The sequence below is a fragment of the Medicago sativa genome, chromosome 4 (genome assembly GCF_051527215.1).
Source record: "Medicago sativa cultivar Bolivia chromosome 4, Bolivia_mono, whole genome shotgun sequence".
Classification (NCBI taxonomy): domain Eukaryota; kingdom Viridiplantae; phylum Streptophyta; class Magnoliopsida; order Fabales; family Fabaceae; genus Medicago; species Medicago sativa.
Genome location: NC_140752.1, coordinates 81,888,921 through 81,909,246, shown reverse-complemented (window position 1 = coordinate 81,909,246; position 20,326 = coordinate 81,888,921). Strand labels below are relative to the sequence as shown.

Sequence of the window (20,326 nt, the reverse complement as noted above, 5' to 3'; positions counted from 1 at the left end):
TACTATACTGATTTGATACATAATGATATACCAATATTACAGCTCCATACGACGATGATTAAGAATTATTTCATTTTTTTGGTGGTGTTCAGGGTTCGAACCCCAGACCTTATATATATTATGCATTGTCCTTACCAACTAAGAATTATTTCATGATAGAACTATAACAATTTCATATAATCTCAAAAAGAAAAAAAAGATACAACAATTGTAATACATCCCCCTAAAAAAACAATTGTAACAGACTACCAGGTCAAAAAAATCACCGCGTCGTATAAGACTTAGCATAGAAACGCGTATTCACGCGGTTAAGCTTCTTTAAATACCCTTCCATGCCTAATCCCTTTTCCACAACAGTCACAGACAATCTACTCTCTCAATTCTTCTACACATTGCTCAAAACTTCTTATAAACCCTAATTTTTCATTCTCCTTCATCAAATTTTTACAATGGCTTCATACACAGTTGTGTTGATGCTTGTGGCTACACTATTGGTTAGTTCCACCTTTGCTCAATCTCCTTCACCATCTCCAACCATATCCCCTGTTGCAGCACCTGCGATTTCCCCTTCCGCTAACTCACCAGCGGCATCTCCTCCTGTACCTGTAAAGACCTCTCCATCTCCTTCACCATCAGCCGTCAACTCTCCACCATCTCCTCCACCTACTTCTTCTGGCTCTCCCGCTGCTGCTCTTGCTGTCACTCCATCGTCGATCTCCACTCCTCCTTCTGAAGCACCTTCATCTTCAGTAAACGACGACGCTTTGAACAGATTCACCATCGTCGGATCTGCTGGTGCTGTTGTTTTTGCTGCAGCTTTGATGATGTAGAGAATTTTCGCAGTTTTTTTGTTTTTGTTTTCTTAATCACGGATTTACATGGATCGTGAACGCTTTACCTCATTTTTGTTGTTGCTCTGTATTGGGAAAAATTCAAGTCCCACATCAGATAGATGAGACTCTTGATGAGAGTTTATAAAGAGGAGGCACTCCTCACCTCACAAGTCGGTTTTGTGATGATGAGTTAGGCCCCAAATTTCTAAGATGGTATCAGAGTCTCTTCACGATTCTGGGCCACCTGTTATCAGGTTTCCGTTATCGGGTCACCCGTCATTTATGTTCACGCTTCAGATGTCTAATCCTGAGCGTGAGGGGGTGTGTTAAGAGTCCCACATCGGTTAGGAGTTGGCCTGGCAATTTGTTTATAAGTGGGGGCAATCATCACCTCACAAGCCAATTTTGTGGGGTTGTGTTAGGCCCAACCACCATTTCTAAGATTAAGAGTCCCACATCGGTTAGGAGTTGGCCTGACAATTTGTTTATAAGTGGGGGCAATCCTCACCTCACAAGCCGGTTTTGTGGGGTTGTGTTAGGCCCAACCACCATTTCTAACATGATATCAGAGCTTGTCGAATTCAAGGGCCACCTACCTATTCACGCACCAAGCCCAAAGAGTGCTGGACGTGAGGGGGGGTAAATTCAAGGGCCACTTACCTATTCATGCACTAAGCCCAAAGAGTGCTGGACGTGAGGGGGGTGTATTGGGAGAAACTCAAGTCCCACATCGGATAGATGAGACTCTTGATGAGAGTTTATAAAGACGAGGCAATTTCCTTATTTAGTAATTATAAACCACTAGAGGACATAACTTGCACTAATTTACCAGTCTATCTTCATGTTGTTATTTTTTCATTCATACGGTTACAAATGGACGGAGATGGTAGAGTACTTTTTGTTAGATGTTTGGGTATATGTGAATTGGATCCATGAAACATCCATGAAGGAAGGTAAATTAAATAAAAGAAATTCCTATAGTTAGAGGTAGAGGGAGATTAAGAAAAACTGCAATCATATTAAGTATTTGGATTTTAAAAACTGTATTCATCTTGGCAAGTTGTGCATGCTTGTTAAATAGTGAAAAAAAAAGTACTCCTCACCTCACATGCCGGTTTTGTGATGATGAGTTATGCCCCAAATTTCAACACTCTGTTTCGATCCGTGTGACGACAATTCATTCATTCAATTATTCTCTGTAATCTACTACTATTTATTATTCTCTGTAATCTACTACTATTTATTATTTCTTTGAATTGTATACATGATGTTGTTTTTGGATTTCCAAATATTTGAATTTCCAAATTCTATTATCTACCGAAGTTGTTACTAGGTTGAGTCACGACCAGGTCGCTCTCTTTAAGACGTTTCGTGGCACTACCCAAAATTGTGCAAGGTAGACTATCAACCACGCCGCCTCCAGGATAAAACAAGCCCAGCTACAACTGTGCGGTTAACTACTGCACCGTAGAAAACCGTTCGAGAATTACACCTTCAAATATGGTACTAAGACCACTCTTTAATACTGAAACTACTTTAATATGGTATTGTTACCACTCTATTATGGTGCTAAGACCACTCAAATATGGTGTTACCACCATTCTAACCTTAATTTCTCCAAAGTATCAATATGGCACTACGACCACTCAAATATGGTGTTACCATCATTTCTCCTCAAATAAAAATATTGAATAATTTTTATATACCGTTAAGATCATTCTTGATTCCGACGGGACATTGTTTATTCCAAATAGGGACTATGATCTTAAAAGCACTCTTTATTCCGAAGGGACATATATTATCGAAGGGACTATGAACTTAAGACCATTCTTAATTCCGAAGGGACATTAAACCGAAAAGGGACTATGGTCTTAAGAACACTCTTAATTCCGAAGGGACAGAAATGAGTAGAAAAAGGAGAAGGACTTGTCAAACAAGTCGAAGGAGGGAGAAGAGATGAAAGACTCGTCAACACAAGTCAAAAAAGGGAGAAGAGAGAAAGAGTTCCCGACAACTCAATGAAACTCTTTGGTGTGTGGAATGTACTGTGTGAGCTCTCTATTTATAGAAAAAATTCACAACTAATAAGTGAGAAACTTTGGGAACAAGTAATATATTACTTTGTCATTAAGTAATTCACATATTAGATCTAGTACAAAAATATCTCAATTGAGTACCAAAATATATTATATTTAGTACAAAAATATATTATATTATGTACCAAAGTATATTTCAGATCAAGCACTAAAATATATTAGATTGCCTACCCAAATATTTCAGATTGTGTTCCAAAATATTCTAGATTGCGTTTCAAAAATATTTTAGCAAAACTTGGGGACTAAGAAAGCACTTTCTAATAACGATTAAATTAATTATTTAATTTATCATTTCCAAATAATAAAATATATATCAATATATATTTTTCTCTAGTGCTTATGTACCCCCATTAATTAGAGATACACCCCCACTATATAAACACTACTAATGTGTGTGTTCCATCCGATGTGGGACTTACCACTTTTTTCAATTCACACAACACTAGTTCTACCCAACATGGGAATTTGTGTTTAGTCTTTTTACTCAATTTCCACACATGTTCTAACATTCCCCCACTTGAATTTAAAAAATGGTTTCAGAAGTAACGTCAAAAACGTCTCCATAAGATTTGCTAGTAAACAAAGGTGTCACCTACAACTTGAACCTTTGCATAGCGGGTAAAATTCTGATTAACAAGAGTTGCTTACAACATTGAACTCTATCTCAGACATAGAACCCACACATAAACCTTTTCATAAGGTGTATTCTAAAAGCCCATGTTTTATGGCCTTGCACGTGTATCCTGGTTTTAACGAACGCTCTAGGTATTCTGCCCCGAATCCCATAGGAACCGGCCCTTAGTTCCACATTCATATAGGTGAGTCTATCAAGAGTACTCCTGTAGCTATGTACTCCACTCCAAATAGAGTATAGATCACATTAAGAGTTTCTATTATCTCATCCTTCTATCGCTGCAAGAATCATGCTTTTTTACTTTTATCATAGCATGTTCTATCACTTGTGACTTGTTATTACCCATTGAACCTATTTCTTGGGATCTCCAGTCATGTAGGTCGGGTTACCATCACTTGTGACCTTTGGGCATTAGTCCCATCTATTGGATGTGTTTAGGACTTTCTTTCTAGTAATTCCTTTCGTCAAAGGATTAACTAATTCTTTATCAGTACGTACATGATCTACTTTAACCGTTCCTTTTGAGAGTAGCTAGCTCTCTAATCCTTTATGTGTTCATGCCTTAATTATCGTCTCTAACGATTCTCAATTTTTTGTAATAGCTGCAGACTATCACAATGAATTAACACTTCTGGAAACGGTTTTATCCTCTAAGGGATCTCAATTAGCAAGCATCTTGTCAACTTGCTTCTCCACTAGTTTTCTCTAGTGTTCTCATCTCAGATTCATTCCATAGTGGACTGAGTCAATATCATTTGTTTTAACAAACAACTCCTCTAGTGATGCTCAATATGCAAACACTAGTCGCTAAATATTCATCTGAAAGATGTTCTATTTTATATCTTGTACCATTTAAGTACAATAGGTTACTCCTAGTGAAGTAATCTTAGAGTCATAATCTTCTTAAGGCACCTCATGACTCTTTCTATAGCATGGCAATGCTTCTCATCCGTCTACTAGTAAACTTGCACAAGAGTTTTACGACATCGGTAATGTCGGGTCTAATACATTCAGTGGCTTACCTAAGGACTGCCAATGATGCTCGCATATTTTATTTGTTTAACTCCATCTCAAGTGTTCTTACACTTGGATCATAATATATGATTGCAAGTTTACGGTGAAATAATAATATTTCCTTAAGAACTTCAACTTTGTCTAGGTCTTTCTTATCAATGTTATTGATAAACAATGATTTCACATAATTCATAACATGAATCTTTAAATCAAATATGAGCAAGTCGTCTTTAGAGAGACTTATGATCGTGCAAATATTATTTGTCACTTTCATTCACTTTATACTCATTCGATAGCATTAGAATGTCAAATTTTTCATGTCATTCCTTAAGAGTTTATTTTAGACCATACAAATAATTATCTAACTTACAGACTTTGTTTTCTTGTCCATGAATCGTAAAACGTTCAAGTTGTTTCATATAGATTTCTTCTTCTAGTTCACCAAAAAAAGAGGCAACTTTCACATCCATTTGGAGTACTATCGAGTTATAAACGGCGGCTAAAGGGACTAGTACTCTTGTGGATATGATTTTCGTGACTGGTGAATGAATGTCGAAGAAGTCTATATTTTTCTCTGTCTAAAACCTTTGACTACAAGGAGAGCCTTGTATTCATCAACCGTACCATCAGGTTTTAGTTCCTTTTTCCAAAATCCAAATACAACCGATTGATTTGGCAACTATGAGACAAGTCAACCAAGTGTCATGTTTTGTTAGACTCTAGAAGATTCATTTCATCGTTTATTGCTTTTTGCCATAATTCAGCATCCAATGAGGATATAACTTCTTTAAGGCTTAATGAATCTTCTTCCAATGTATAAACCAAGTTCATACTCTTTAGCATTTTTAGCTTTCTTACCTCCTTGAGGTTCTATAACATCTCGTATGATGTTTTCATAACTATTTCTAATTACATGAATGTGATTAGATATAGTGCCCCCACTAGTTCTTAATTTTTAAGAAGGGAATTTAGTTTACCCCCACTAGTGCCCCCACTATTCTTTAATTTACAGGGGTACTTACTTCATAGAAATCAACATCTTTTAATTCTATGATCACTTTAATATTTAGGTCATAAAACCTATATGTTTTGTTATTTTATCGCATATCCGATGAATACACATTCATAGGCTCTACTAGTGAGTTCAACTCTCGGGGTCCAGAATCCAAATATAGTTCGGACAATCCCAAGTTCAAAAAATAAGACAAGTTAGGTTGTCTTTTCTTCAAAAAAAATTTAATTAGAATTTTTGTTCTTAGACTTGGGTACTCTATAAATTTCAATTTTCGTTATAAAAATTGAACATTCAAGCATATCAATTTTATTTTCCAAAATTCACAGTCATCAATAAATATGATAAAAACATCATTTTATCATTTCTAATTTATGTGTCATCAAATTCACACATATCATAATTTATTATGTTTAGAGATTCATATTCTCTAAATTCTGATTTATATGAACTTTTGGTTCATATATCTTGACTGCAATAAATAAAATTGTCTAATTATAACGTTGGAATTAAATCCAAGTTACTCAAATTTAAAATTAAAAGCTTGTTCGTGATCAATTTGATATGTCAAATATTAAAATCACACAAAGGAGAATTTTAATTTTGAACATACCATCAAAGGTGCAGTCTTTTCCCACAAGAATGCATGATACACAAGTCTCTCTTTAAGTCTGAGTCAACTCAGTCTTATTCAATAGAATTCTGAAATTCAGATTCTTTCTTATTTTCAGAGTAACTAACTTCCCAATTTTAGCACTCCCTACCGAACTAAAATCATTCTAGTTCCTTCAATCAATTAACCAAGGACACAAATTTAAGAATATTAAATTTGAGCAATTTTTCATATGGTTATTCCAAGAGCAATTCAAAAGTAGCAACTGAATTCATTCCAACTAATTGCATTCCAAGAAACCATTAGTACATTAGCATCCATTCTTTAATAGTCACCAATATGAAGTTCGCTGCATATGTTGGTTTTTTCAACGGCAAGAATGATGTCATACGTAGGGTTCAAAGTTTTATGCAATTGCATAAAAGATCTTTCACAACGTATTCTTACTTAATATTTAAGGTAAACAAGCCATGCCGAATCAACTGGAGCGAACATGGCTTCTAATCTCAAATAAGATCAACATTGCTCTTTGGTGAATTTTAGTGTTGTTGTTTCAAACAACAAGCACTTCGTCGAAAGATGTAATTCTATAGCTTGATTTATCCTTAATGTATTTAGGGACAATTGAACTCAATAAGTAACTTTTTCGGTAGACATAACAGATCGAAACGTCTTAAAATTGTTGTTTTTGGATTTCCAAATATTTGAATTTCCAAATTCTATTATCTACCGAAGTTGTTACTAGGTTGAGTCACGACCAAGTCGCTCTCTCTAAGACGTTTCGTGGCACTACCCAAAATTGTGCAAGGTAGACTATCAACCACGCCGCCTCCAGGATAAAACAAGCCCAGCTACAACTGTGCGGTTAACTACTGCACCGTAGAAAACCGTTCGAGAATTACACCTTCAAATATGGTACTAAGACCACTCTTTAATACTGAAACCACTTTAATATGGTATTGTTACCACTCTATTATGGTGCTAAGACCACTCAAATATGGTGTTACCACCATTCTAGCCTTAATTTCTCCAAAGTATCAATATGGCACTACGACCACTCAAATATGGTGTTACCACCATTTCTCCTCAAATAAAAATATTGAATAATTTTTATATACCGTTAAGATCATTCTTGATTCCGACGGGACATTGTTTATTCCAAATAGGAACTATGATCTTAAAAACACTCTTTATTCCGAAGGGACATATATTATCGAAGGGACTATGAACTTAAGACCATTCTTAATTCCGAAGGGACATTAAACCGAAAAGGGACTATGGTCTTAAGAACATTCTTAATTCCGAAGGGACAGAAAGGAGTAGAAAAAGGATAAGGACTTGTCAAACAAGTCGAATGAGGGAGAAGAGATGAAAGACTAGTCAACACAAGTCAAAAAAGGGAGAAGAGAGAAAGAGTTCCCGACAACTCAATGAAACTCTTTGGTGTGTGGAATGTACTGTGTGAGCTCTCTATTTATAGAAAAAATTCACAACTAATAAGTGAGAAACTTTGGGAACAAGTAATACATTACTTTGTCATTAAGTAATTCACATATTAGATCTAGTACAAAAATATCTCAATTGAGTACCAAAATATATTATATTTAGTACAAAAATATATTATATTATGTACCAAAACATATTTCAGATCAAGCACTAAAATATATTAGATTGCCTACCCAAATATTATTAGATTGCCTACCCAAATATTTCAGATTGTGTTCCAAAATATTCTAGATTGCGTTTCAAAAATATTTTAGCAAAACTTGGGGACTAAGAAAGCACTTTCTAATAACGATTAAATTAATTATTTAATTTATCATTTCCAAATAATAAAATATATATCAATATATATTTTTCTCTAGTGCTTATGTACCCCCATTAATTAGAGGTACACCCCCACTATATAAACACTACTAATGTGTGTGTTCCATCCGATGTGGGACTTTCCACTTTTTTCAATTCACACAACACTAGTTCTACCCAACATGGGAATTTGTGTTTAGTCTTTTTACTCAATTTCCACACATGTTCCAACACTTGATATATCTATTCAACAACCAAAAACAGAGTTAATGTTCATACTTAACGGCTTAAAAGAAAAAACACTGCAATTTCTTTCCTTCCGACTAAGTAAAATTTGGTTTTGTTTGATAATTTCTTTGCTACAATAAAACAGCACACGCGTAACTTTGACCTAAAGTAAAGTAAGGTGGAGACCCAATCTAATGTTAGCCGTGAAAAGATAGTTCTTAAAATATTCAATCATTTTTTTTTATCAATTTCCTCTTTACTATTAAAAAAATATTTTTTATGTGTGTGTGACTAAACACGTTTTATTTGGTCATGTGACCATATTAATTAAACAAATTAATATCTTTTCTCTCTATCTAACACGAAGGCTCCGTCCGTATTAACATCCATGAAGACAAAACCTTCCGGTCCATGAACCACTCACCAGTAGGGATGGCAATACGGGCTAGCCAACCACGTTTAGGCCCAGCCCACTATTAGCCCGCCAAAAATGGGGTGGGGCGGGCCAGCTTGAGGGGGTGGGCTCAAACTCACACCCCGCCCCGCCTAAAGGCGGACAAGCGGGTTGGCGGGCTAGGCCGTCTATTTTTTAAAATATTTTTTGTCGATTGTTATTAACAAATACGTTGCTATTATAAAAACAATAAATTCAATATAAAGACTTAACATTAAACAAATCTCAAAATAAATTCACCACACTGTAACCAAAAAAAAAAAAATCCACCATACATCCAACATAAAACAAATTACAAAATAAATCCAACAACATTAAATAAGTCTCAATATAATGCAGTGGTGAATCAGTTTTTTTCCTAGAGATAGTGGACTAGTGGTGAATTAGTTATCACTTATCACTATCAGAGAGAGTGAGACAATTTGAGGTTGGGTTGGTATCATTTGGCCCAACTGGTTATGGGGTGTGTATATTAAAAATTCGGTCACTAATAGTAAAAAAAAATAAAGTTTTATAAGCCCGCGGGCCACCCCTCCCCACCCCGATATGACCCGCTTTTTCAGCGGGATTAACAGGGGCGGGCCAACTATAGAAATGGGCTCAAAATCTCACCCCCAGCCCGTCTAAAATGGCGGGTTAAACGGACTGGCCCGACGGGCCGGGTCCGTTTTGCCACCCCTACTCACCAGCACATTTAAATTGCATAGAGTGTAGCAGTATCTTTCTCATCCATATTTTCAACTAGGTTGGTCACATTTTGAGAATTTACTGACTTTCACTTCCGTTAGACCCAATTCTATTGATTTGTTATAGTACATTTTTAACATGTTAACTTATAAGGTTATGTTAACAAATGTCTGCTCTAAATGTATTTGTTAAGAAGCTAAAATTGATATAAGTGATAAATTCAAGGTAAAAAAAAAGTTAATTTCTAGAGTTTAGAAGTATTAATGCACTATTTCTAAGATAATATTTTTTTTGGATTTCTTATCAAATTTCTGTAGGATACTTATTAGCATTTTCTTAATTTATTCTAGTATATATTTTCACCTCTTACGATCGTTAAGGCTTGAAACCTTTATATTATACTTTTTATTTAGGTCTAATGTTCGAATTTTTAGGTGCTAACGATTCTTGTGTTGGACCAGTCCCCACAAAGTTATAGGGACTTCAATTTAACATCACCAGCGGTTGTCTGAAATGATCCCCAAATTAGCATCTCCTTATACCAAATAGCGAATCTTTAAAAAAACACAATCACAACTATGAACTACCCATAATTTCGTCAACAACCTCTAAAAAAACTTTGTCAAAAAAATAAAATAAAATAAAATTCATCTCTTCTCTATCCTTATTATCTAATACTAAACTACAATGTAAACAAAACTTGCAAACCTAATCATAGCATTTGAGCGGGAAAACTTTGTTTTTACTGCACTTAATGTACAATTCAAATTTCAAATCCCTTCACTGTTACCCATCAAACATTGGTACATTGGTATTCCATCAAACACTCAATGCTCGCTTCTTTCCAAGGCATGCACATAACTCAAAATTTGGCTTCAATGTTACCCACTATTCTCAATCCAAAGACATCTGAAACAATAACCTCTCAAACCCACCCTCTTCCATAATTCTCACCCCAAAATCCCTAACCGCCTCCCTCATCCTCCCGGAATTCCCTCTATCCCACCCTAACAAAGTCCTCGACATCCACTATCTCCTGCAACGTCCTACTCGCCGCAGCTTAAAATCCTACCCCCGGTCATCGTGCTCACTTCATCGCGGAAGTTCATCTCCGCCGTATCACCACCATCTTCTTCTCTGCTGCTTAAGTCATTGAAGAACCTGTTACAGTCGTTTCAGATCCATCCCTGATCGAATTCGAGCTCTTCAATCGCTGGAGTTTTGGTGACATTCAGGTCCATTTTTTCAAATTTCTTCAATTTCATCTCAGATTTCGTTTTTAATTAGTTTTATGTTTGGGTTTCAACAATATATTAGTTTAATTACTCTGTTTGAAATGTTGTAAAAATTTTGTTTAATTAAGCTGAAGTTCGATTTAATTCTGACGAGTTTCGTTTTTTTTTCCTTACGTTTTTTTTTTCAGCTTCGGTGAAGTTCGAGTCGGTGATAAATGTTTACGTTATGAATTTGTTCCGTTGAAGTTCGATTTGATTCTGATGATTTTTGTTTTGTGAATTTTAGGTCTGAATTCAGAGAGGGGTTTAAGAAAGAGAATCCAAGCAACATATTCGTTGTTGTGGTGAGTTTTGTGAAGCGATATAGTTTTAAAATTGAATTTGATTTTTAAGAAATTTTGAATGTTACTAAGTTTTTTAACGTGATTTACGGTAAATTTGAATTAGGTTGGGAAAGCTGGTGGAAAGGAATGGAATGGATATAAAGGTTGAATTAGGTTAGGATGCTTTGAGAATTTCACCTCTGTTTCACTGAAGAAAATTAATATAAATCTTAATTTGTGTTTTGATTTTAAATGTTTTTATGATTTATGTGTATTTTAGGATAAGGCTTCATTCATTACTAAGGCTGGGAAGTTGAAGGAGGAGTATGAGAAGACAATGCATGCTTACAATATGGGAAAAGAAAAGTGATATGTACATCAATTATTAGCACATATGCGTGTATTTGCAAGTATATTATCATTTTGTTTTTGTTATTGATTAGGTAAATGTTTGTGTTTAATATTTGTTTTGTTATGTCAGATGTGATTGGTCACGTGATTGAGAGGGATAACATCAGGGAAACTGATAAGAATGGCCGTAAGAGTAGGGTGATTGATCTTACTTTTGAGGATTTAGAGTAAGTTTCTTCCAGTTTAACTCATTTTGAAGTTTCCCCTATAACTGCGGTCTCGACTAATACTTGATTGCGGTGCTTGGTCATTCTTTTGTGCAGAAACAATCGAATTCACCGCTCATTGTGGGGAGATTATGCTGACAAGATAGCTGAATCCTTAGCTACAGTCGACCACTCATCCACGGTAAAACTTCATATATGTTTTATTAAATTGAGGCATTCGGTGCACTCTATTTAGTAAATTTGTACATCATCATTTGCACATCCTCTACTTTTCTTTCAGTTTCTGCACAAGTCTTTTGAGTAGAACAAAGGTTTGTAACCTTCCTTCAATCTATCTTATTGCTCATTAATCATTTGTGCTATTTTGTTTATGTAAGCTTTTCAAGTTTTTTTAATTATGCATTCATAGAATTGAGAGAAACTGAAGTAAATTGCTAAGTATTATTCATTCCAAATCTTAAAAGATAGAAGATAGTTATTTAGAGAATGGGACTAACTACTGAACTGATGTAACTGCCTGAAGGGGTAAAAATCATGAAAATGTCACACTGGTCTTCTAAATGCAGAAAAAAATATAGTTATAGACTTTGTTGAGAAAGTGAATATTAAACAAAAGAAAAAAAAATACTATAGAGAAACAAGCAGAGACCAATGTTGCTCTTTGACAATGAATGTTCCGCAGTGAAAGTAACACACTTGAACTTATTGATGAGAGAACAATGGACACTTTCCTAAGGTAGCTGCTGATCGCAATTTCAAAGACCATCAAAGCATTGCATGAGAAGTTTTGATTAAAATTGAATATGGTACAATTGAAAGTAGAAGAATATGAAGCAATAACACTTCATGTAGAAACACTTAGATGGGTCTTGCTCAAATGGTCTTATTGAAACATCTGCCCCATATATGTTATTTTTTTCTCCAAACTTCTGCTATATACCACCAGAATTTCCATTAAAATTGAAGATTGGCTTCAAACGGTTTCATATTTAGCTGAATATGAATTGGAACTGTAATAACGGCTTTTAATTTCTAAAGAAAACTAAATTTTCTGTGCAACATGTTAAAATTGACACATCGTTATAGTTTTCTTTAGTGAAATCTCTCTTATGTTTATATCAATCTTTTATACGAATCTGATGAAAGAAATCCGACAGGTCGTAAGTTTTCTTCATACTTCTGATGTACACCATAATTTTCAAGAAAAATGAACCTTTGTTATGAACTGCTTTGATTTTTGATACTTGCAATCCTATAACAACAATAATTGAACGGAGACCTTTTCTGTTTTCAAGTATTACCAGAAATATATATATTTTTATGTTGGCGTGATCATTTCGACCATTAAAACTAATGATGTCATGACGTTAAAATACCGTGAAAGACATTCGGTGTCTGTTCGTTATATAAATCCTTGGGTGATGTTTGGTGATCATGGACAAAACTTACCATTGTCTGATATTACTATTGGTACTCATACCTTTTCTGCATTTGGTTCTATCACTAATCTGATTTTATGTTTGATTTGAGACTTACTATATTCATATCTCTTTACAGTTGTTTCATCATCCGACGTATCACAATTTTTTAGGTGCTGTCATACCTGCTGCTTCTGGTGCGCGGTTGACAGCAGGCAGGCCTTTGGTGTTTGTTTTGCTGCTGCTGCTGTGGTTGTTTTAGCAGGTGCGGCTCTGGTGTGTTGTTAGGTGTTTTGGCAGTTCTGTTGGTGATGCTTCTAATCGTATTTTGTGCAATTTTTAGTTTCTGCTATGTACTGAAATAGGATTATAGGGGTTTTTTTTATTTATTGAGTTTTAGTTTGCTGGAGACGTGCCGTCTGTTACAAGGAACTCTTTAAGTGTACTCTTTTTCCTCCTTTGTGGGTTAAATGCTTCTTCTGCTAGCCTTGCTTAATGATATTTGCCGATACAAAAAAAAAAGAATGTTCTTTTTTTTTTAGTATTACAAATAGGGTCAAAAGACCATGATTATAATGTTGTTTAGTTGACTACTATAATGTATAAAATTTTCATTGTAAAAGTGAAGGATGTAAGAGGGTACTCAGAAATTTTAGCAATTATAGTCATTTGGTTACTCTTTTTGAATGAAATTAATGGTAATTTTTTAAATTGAGACTCTTGAAAATGCATCTTTAAATTGAGAACCGAATAAATTAATACTATACTTATGCTTAATACGAACATGTCATTGACTGGTCTGTAATTCTATAATGTCTGATTCGTTGTTTCACAGCCACAGATGTGAGTCAGCAATGACTGCCAAATTAAAAATCCATAAATTCTTCAAAGTAAAAGTTTTGAAGTGGGAAATATAGGTGGGACGCAAGGTCAATTGTCAGACTCTATTGTGGATCCATTAACAAGCCCAATTGCAGATTCAAAGAATGAAGAGTATTGTGCATGGTGATGGTTTTTCTAGTTTATCAAATGACTCAAGTCTCAGCATAGACGAAGTCGTGCCCCAAGTATTGCCAGAAAAAATATTTATGCTGGTGAAAATAGGCATTTCTGTGGTTTTCGACAGCTTTATGGACTTGGCAGCGATGAGGACGATTAGGAAGAACCACAAATTGTTCCTAAATATTTTTATCCTCAACTAAGAACATGCTCTCTTATAGATTACAAACGCACGAAGTGTGAGCTTCATTTTGCAGAATATGTTTTGAACAATGCAAACTTACTGCACACAATGACAATTAACGCCTCTTCTGAAGATTTAACTATAAAGTACCAAATGCTAATGGATTTATCTTTGTGTCCAAGGGACTCTCCTGTATGTAAACTTTCATTCATTTGATTGAAGATTAGAGCACTTCTACATTAATTCTATTTTCTAATTCCTAATGTTATATTAGATTCTAGATATGCAATAATATCAATGGATGGTTTGAAATACACGCACTTTGTTTCAGTAGGTCACTATTATATATTTTCAAAGTTTTTTTATTCTAGCTCCTCCAAACCTGTAAAATTTCCTTCCTTGCTGATAATTGTTTTTGTTTTTAGTTGTATCCATGCTTATTACTGGCAGGCAGTTGTTTTCTAAATACTTATATGAGGCAGAACTTGAATCATCACTAAGTTCATATTTATGCTGGTGAAATTGTGGCAGATTTTAGTTTGATGTGTGATAAAAAGGAGCTTAATTTGAAAGGAAGCGATGAGGTAAAATCAGAAAAAGCTCTTCCTCACATGGATTTTGAACTTTGCATTTTGCTTAACTATTAGAAGTAGCCTTCTTCCACTTTTGTCCACCAACCAAGTAGTGATTCCAGTGACTATGACCTGGAAGAAAAAGCTGATTATGTTAACTGAACTCACTATTTTGATATTACATGAAGAAGCAATGTGATATGCAAAATCCAACCTGAATAACCCCAAGTCCAACTACTCCTGTTATAAAGCAGAAGTCAAGACCAAAGCAATAGCAATATAAAATGAGAAAAGATTAGGAAAAAGAAAGTATATGTTGAGAAATGTATCATTTAATGCATTGATAACTCTACAATTTACAACTGATAGGAAGACCTAACGTGCATTTAGAATGATTGTACTTGAATAAAACAAGTTCTAAATTTAAAAATTTTAGAAAGATTGTTGAGAAACCTGGACCAATCAGCAGGCCTCTGCAATGGTACGAGGTTGATAATTACCAAGATGGGTAGATATGTTCTTGAAGGACAGGTGATAACAGGTAGCAACATAGGTGATAAGGTGTATATACCTAGGCTGACACTAGCACCGTAAGATACAAGGATACCGTTTAAATTTCAATGTAAGCAGTTTCCTATATCTGTTCGTTTTGCAATGACAATCAACAAGAGTCAAGGACAATCACTAAAACAAGTTGTTGTGGACCTTCCTCAACCCGTGTTCTCTCATGGTCACCTTTATGTCGCAATATCCAGAGTGACCTCCAGGAGTGGTTTGAAAATTTTAATGACGGATGAGAATGGTCGAAGCATGAGTACCACTTCTAATGTCGTTTACAAGGAGATTTTCCGCAATCTACCCACTTGAGGGCTTTTTCTATTGTAATTCTGTTTTAACCAACTTAATTAGCACTGCAAGCTTTTTAATTTCATGTTATTTGCAAGTTTTGTTTCCAAGAGATATTCAATGCATGGAAAGTACTTATAATGTAGTTTACAAGGAGATTTTGCGCAATCTACCCACATGAAGTACTTTTTTATCTTACTTTTCTTACAAACATTTTATGTTGCACCGCAAGCATTTTAATGTCATCTTATGTGCATGATTTGTTTCAAATCGATATGACCCGTGCGGCAGCATGGTAGATGGTCTAGTTATTCAAAGACAAATTATTATTTTTTTGGAAATATTCAAGGACAACTTTACTAGGTTGGGTTTGCACATTCATTCCCTCTCCGAGCGGCCAGCGTGCTGCCTCTTCACGCCAACTCAACCTTACTACTTTTTTTCCTTTTAAGTTTTAATTTCCTTTTATTCTTCTTTTATTTTTTCCTATTTTATTTAATTTCATTTTATCTATTTTTTAGAGTTTAATGTGATTTGATGCCAATTTAAAATTATATGTTAACAAAAAAAAATCAACAAAAATTTGATTCGTTAGTAAGATATTGACACAAAAATATTACTCTATCCTCCTTAAAAAAAATATTACTCTATCCGTTTTTTTTTTGAGGGATACTCTATCCGTTTTTTTAAGTGCCATTTCTTGCTTGTTCAAAAAAGAGTGTCATTTCAAAATAATACATGCAAATTAAATTAGTGGATTCTTTTAGTTTTATTTTATTATTATACCTCATTTTAACCCACTAAATAAATTACTTTTTTTTTGTGCACACTCTCTTTTCAATAAACTTGATTATACTGTATTTCTCGGATAAAAAATCCTATATTTCTCTAATTGTTAGTTACTCTTCATAAAACCATTATTATATGTGACAAAATTATGTTTCATTGAAGTTTAAATTTACACATAACAAAAAATAAACTTTGGTTTAAAAAAAAACTTGAATTTTCCAAATATACAATATTAATTAGTTTTATTGAAAATGACTAAATATGAGTAATTATAAAAGATTGACAAATTACACCTTTAAAGTATCAAAATGAAAGTTAAATAGAAATAAACAATTTGTACCCAAACGAAAGTAAAAAAGAAACAAATGTAGTATCTAGTATTAAGATCTACTATGACCCTAGTGAATTCTCGGAATATCACTTACTTAGAAATATAATACAAAATAGAGACCATTTACTTATAATTTATATTCCCTAAAAGAAAAAATTATTATTTATAATAGACCAATATATAGAGACCATTTACTTATAATAGACCAATATTTTTTCTTGTGAATATTTTTCTCTTTACAAAAATAGGTCGATGATTATGATTTTCCTAAATACACCTTATTTCAGAAAATGATATTGATTGAAAAATATCAACGGCACAAAACGACTCGGTCTAGAAACGCGTCATCACGCGGTTACAATTCTATAAGAACCCTCGCAACCCTATTCCTTCTTCACAACAGTTACAAACAACAACTCGCCTAATTCCTCTTCTTTTCACTGCTTCAATAATTTTCTCATAAACCCTAATTGTTCACTCTCCTTAATCAAATTTCTACGATGGCTTCCTACAAAGTTGTGTTGATGCTTGTGGCTGCATTGTTGGTGAGTTCCACCTTCGCTCAATCTCCATCGTCATCTCCATCCAAATCTCCCGTTGCCACTCCATCTCCTGCGATCTCTCCCTCCGCTCCTGCACCTGTGAAGAATGCTCCATCTCCTTCACCATCCACCATCAACTCTCCACCATCTCCTCCTCCTGCTTCCTCTGGATCTCCCGCCGCCGCCCCTGCTGTCACTCCATCATCGATCTCCACTCCTCCTGCTGAAGCACCATCGAACGGCGCCGCTTTGAATAGATTCACCGTTGCCGGATCTGCTGCTGTTGTGGTTTTCGCCGCCGCTTTGATGATGTAGAGAGTTACTCTGAATTTTTTTTATTTTTTTATTTTTCTTTTTGTTAATCACGCATTTACGCGGATCGTGAGAACTATTTACCTTTTTGTTGTTGCTCTGTTTCGATCTGTGTAACTACGATTCGTTCATTTGATTAATTTATTATACATTTATTCGTTTCAAATACTTTTATTCATATTATTGTCGATTATTGTTTAGACTTGTACATATTTTTTATCTTAAGAAAATAATTCGTATATATTTTTTTTTATGAACAAATAATTCGTATGGATTTGATAACCAAAAAAGTTAATATTCACATATAATTTCAATTATTAGGGACAAGTTTCAATGATTAGGGACGAAGAATTGAAAACTGAACAACGACGAATAATTTCTATTTTGTTTTGGTAATTTCTTGCATACAAAGCAGAACATTCCTTCAGATCGCGTACACAACACAAGTACTATATTACAACCAAACAATAATAATGTACAAATGTTATTTTAAGTCGGAATCAGTTCTTTCGAGTTTCTTTCTTCACAATCTTGTCAATTAAGGGTTCAACGAATGATTCTAAATCCTCCATGTCATTAGTCACTTTTTCAACCTGTTGGTAAATAGAAACCAATAACTAATCACATAATGATAATTAGTGGTAAATGTTAATAGTGATGATGATGGTTATTTATGATAGAGTAAGAGTACCTTGTGTATGAATTCTTCTGTTATTTGAGCACCATGAACAGCTTGTTTTGAAGCACTTTCTACAACCGCTGCTACTTTCTTTAGCTTAGCATCCTCAGGAAGCGTCTCTGCTACATCCTCACTTACCTTCTCTGCTAAGGTTGCAACTTTTTCTACTACTTCTGCCACTTTTTCAACCCCTTCAATCACAATCTCTGCTTCTCCTGAGTCCACATTTTAACCCAAGTTATCAAATAATGTATGTAATTCTCATAGTAAGTATATGAAAAACTAAGAAATTAGTTTAGTCTTTTTATATACTCCCTCTGTATGTCATATTGATATTAATATACCTTCTATTCTTTGAAGTTTTCCCCAATTTTGACTCCAGAATGGTAGCACGAAAGAAAGTAACGAACAGAAAACCCATTTAACCCTGCATGTTCATCATGATTATGCGAATGTGAGAAAATAATGACGAGAAACCAATGTGTGAAATTTCGCTACGACTCATTAGAGGAATACTTTTGTTAGAATAGATAGATATAGATAGATGTTTTGCATAGTCATAAATCTATAATTTCCATTCATTGGTAAATCATAACTATTACTCTATGTTTATGTGAATTTTGCAGTTAATCGTGGACCAATGTCTGTCTTGTTATTGGATTCTTGATCATAATCAACTTAGGGTATGTTTGGATTGATTTATTTGAGTTTATGAAAACAACTTATAGCTTATAAAAATTGCTTATACATAAACTCTTATATAACAAGTGTTTAAGCTATAAGCGCTTAATTAAGTTGTTTGTCCAAACATGGACATAACATTCAGATATCCTTGGAGAGAATTAATTATCACTCTCAAATGGTTTGCTTGATTAATCTAATGCGACCTCTAATCATAACAGTAGTAAGGGATATTAGTTCATACCAAGAAGAGAAGGCGAAAAATTTAGAAGCTGGGGCTTCAGGTTGAATCTCATCATTCTTTATTCTAACAAAGTACATATTGAAAACAATTTAGTATCAACATTCATAATGAAGTTTATTTGAAGATGGAAATTAAATTTTGAGGCCTTGAGTATAGCTACCTATTTGCATTAGTGCTTGTGTTGCTTTTGGTGGTAAAGAATTGCAGACCAGGATTCCTATTCCAATACCTACTTTCAACCCTAGTTGTTGTCACAATTGGAGTGTTCCTCTTGAGTCCACCATAGCTTGATTGGAATCTACTAGCACGAACAACATCAACAACACCTCTGAATTTCAAAGTTATCCATGAGCCTCTTGTTGACATATTGATTAGAGTTTTAAACTTTCAATTTCTTCACAACTTCTGGAATGAGAAAATATGATATAGACTTTCCAGAGGCACTTTCTGTTTATTTACAATTATAAACTCAGTTATATAGATTCTTCAATTTTTACATTGGTATTTACGTGTGGGATTGGTGACACTTGCAAGCTATGCACTAGGAAGAAATCAATGAATAATTATAGAAAAGTAACAGAAAATGTGGAAAATCATATGAAATAATAATATTTTGGATATGAATTTGGTTACTCCAAGCAAAGTTAAGGTCTAAAAAAAGGGTAACGTACGCTAATTATCATTGTACATTTATTTCATGTGTGTTCCTTGTAAGTAAGTTAAACGTTTGGTATTGAAGGCAATGCTTGTAGTATTTCTTTCTCCCTTATATTATGTTGCTTGTTGAAATTAGGCCTTTCTTTTGTCATCATGATTTGTTCCTTTCTAAAATATGTAACAAAAATATCATAAGCCAGTTGAACACATGTTTTGTTGAGCTGGGAAAAAGCAAAATTGCAAGCCTTGATTCGTGAGATGGAAGCATAATTGCTTCTGTTTAAGAGATGAAACAAGGACTTGCTTTGAGATTTCTTATAGGAACCATGAAAATATCATTTTGCAGCACAAATTATTTATAACAATAATCAAAGAAATTAAACATACAAAAGGTTGGGCTTTTGCCCTCTTTTGACCAAAAAAAAAAATAACATACAAAAGGTAGGGGTGGGCATGGTTTGGTTTGGGATGTAAACAAAACCGAATCAAACTGAATTGTTGGCTAGATTATAAATAGCTGAACTGATGTTTGCATTTTAAACCAAACTTATTTGAACTA

The 20,326-nt window shown here is 34.2% G+C and overlaps 3 protein-coding genes and 1 long non-coding RNA gene across 5 annotated transcripts; 3 read left to right on the top strand and 1 right to left on the bottom strand.

Moving 5' to 3' along the window:
- Nucleotides 1-355: 355 nt before the first annotated feature.
- LOC146932651 (uncharacterized) lies at nt 356-902 on the top strand. Its single transcript, XM_085704370.1, has one exon. The coding sequence runs from the start codon at nt 450-452 to the stop codon at nt 828-830; it is 381 nt and encodes a 126-aa protein (XP_085560496.1). The 5' UTR covers nt 356-449; the 3' UTR covers nt 831-902.
- A 9,185-nt stretch (nt 903-10,087) lies between these two features.
- Nucleotides 10,088-14,890, top strand: LOC146932650 (uncharacterized). 2 transcript variants are annotated; one of them, XR_015007186.1, is made up of 8 exons: nt 10,088-10,612; nt 10,899-10,956; nt 11,060-11,109; nt 11,216-11,301; nt 11,417-11,513; nt 11,610-11,694; nt 11,794-11,824; nt 13,071-14,890. It is a non-coding gene; the product is annotated as an uncharacterized LOC146932650 (long non-coding RNA). The 2 variants fall into 2 exon arrangements; XR_015007187.1 differs by having other exon boundaries at nt 11,216-11,345.
- A 1,848-nt stretch (nt 14,891-16,738) lies between these two features.
- LOC146932649 (uncharacterized) lies at nt 16,739-17,672 on the top strand. The gene has a single exon (XM_085704369.1). It carries the CDS (start codon nt 17,153-17,155, stop codon nt 17,507-17,509), a length of 357 nt encoding a protein of 118 aa, XP_085560495.1. The 5' UTR covers nt 16,739-17,152; the 3' UTR covers nt 17,510-17,672.
- Nucleotides 17,673-17,857: 185 nt separating this feature from the next.
- Nucleotides 17,858-20,092, bottom strand: LOC146932648 (uncharacterized). Its single transcript, XM_085704368.1, has 5 exons — nt 19,271-20,092; nt 19,111-19,173; nt 18,530-18,612; nt 18,198-18,400; nt 17,858-18,099 (listed from the first exon to the last, which is right to left on the bottom strand). Exons 1-5 carry the CDS (start codon nt 19,474-19,476, stop codon nt 18,007-18,009), a joined length of 648 nt encoding a protein of 215 aa, XP_085560494.1. The 5' UTR covers nt 19,477-20,092; the 3' UTR covers nt 17,858-18,006.
- Nucleotides 20,093-20,326: the final 234 nt, after the last annotated feature.

Excerpts from the sequence above, each read along its gene's own strand:
- LOC146932648 (XM_085704368.1), bottom strand. The coding sequence starts at position 19,476 with ATGTCAACAAGAGGCTCATGGATAACTTTGAAATTCAGAGGTGTTGTT. Across the intron at positions 19,174-19,270 it reads ACAAGCACTAATGCAAATAG|AATAAAGAATGATGAGATTC; the intron begins GTAGCTATACTC and ends GTACTTTGTTAG. Across the intron at positions 18,613-19,110 it reads TTTTTCGCCTTCTCTTCTTG|GGTTAAATGGGTTTTCTGTT; the intron begins GTATGAACTAAT and ends ATGAACATGCAG.
- LOC146932651 (XM_085704370.1), top strand. The coding sequence starts at position 450 with ATGGCTTCATACACAGTTGTGTTGATGCTTGTGGCTACACTATTGGTT.
- LOC146932649 (XM_085704369.1), top strand. The coding sequence starts at position 17,153 with ATGGCTTCCTACAAAGTTGTGTTGATGCTTGTGGCTGCATTGTTGGTG.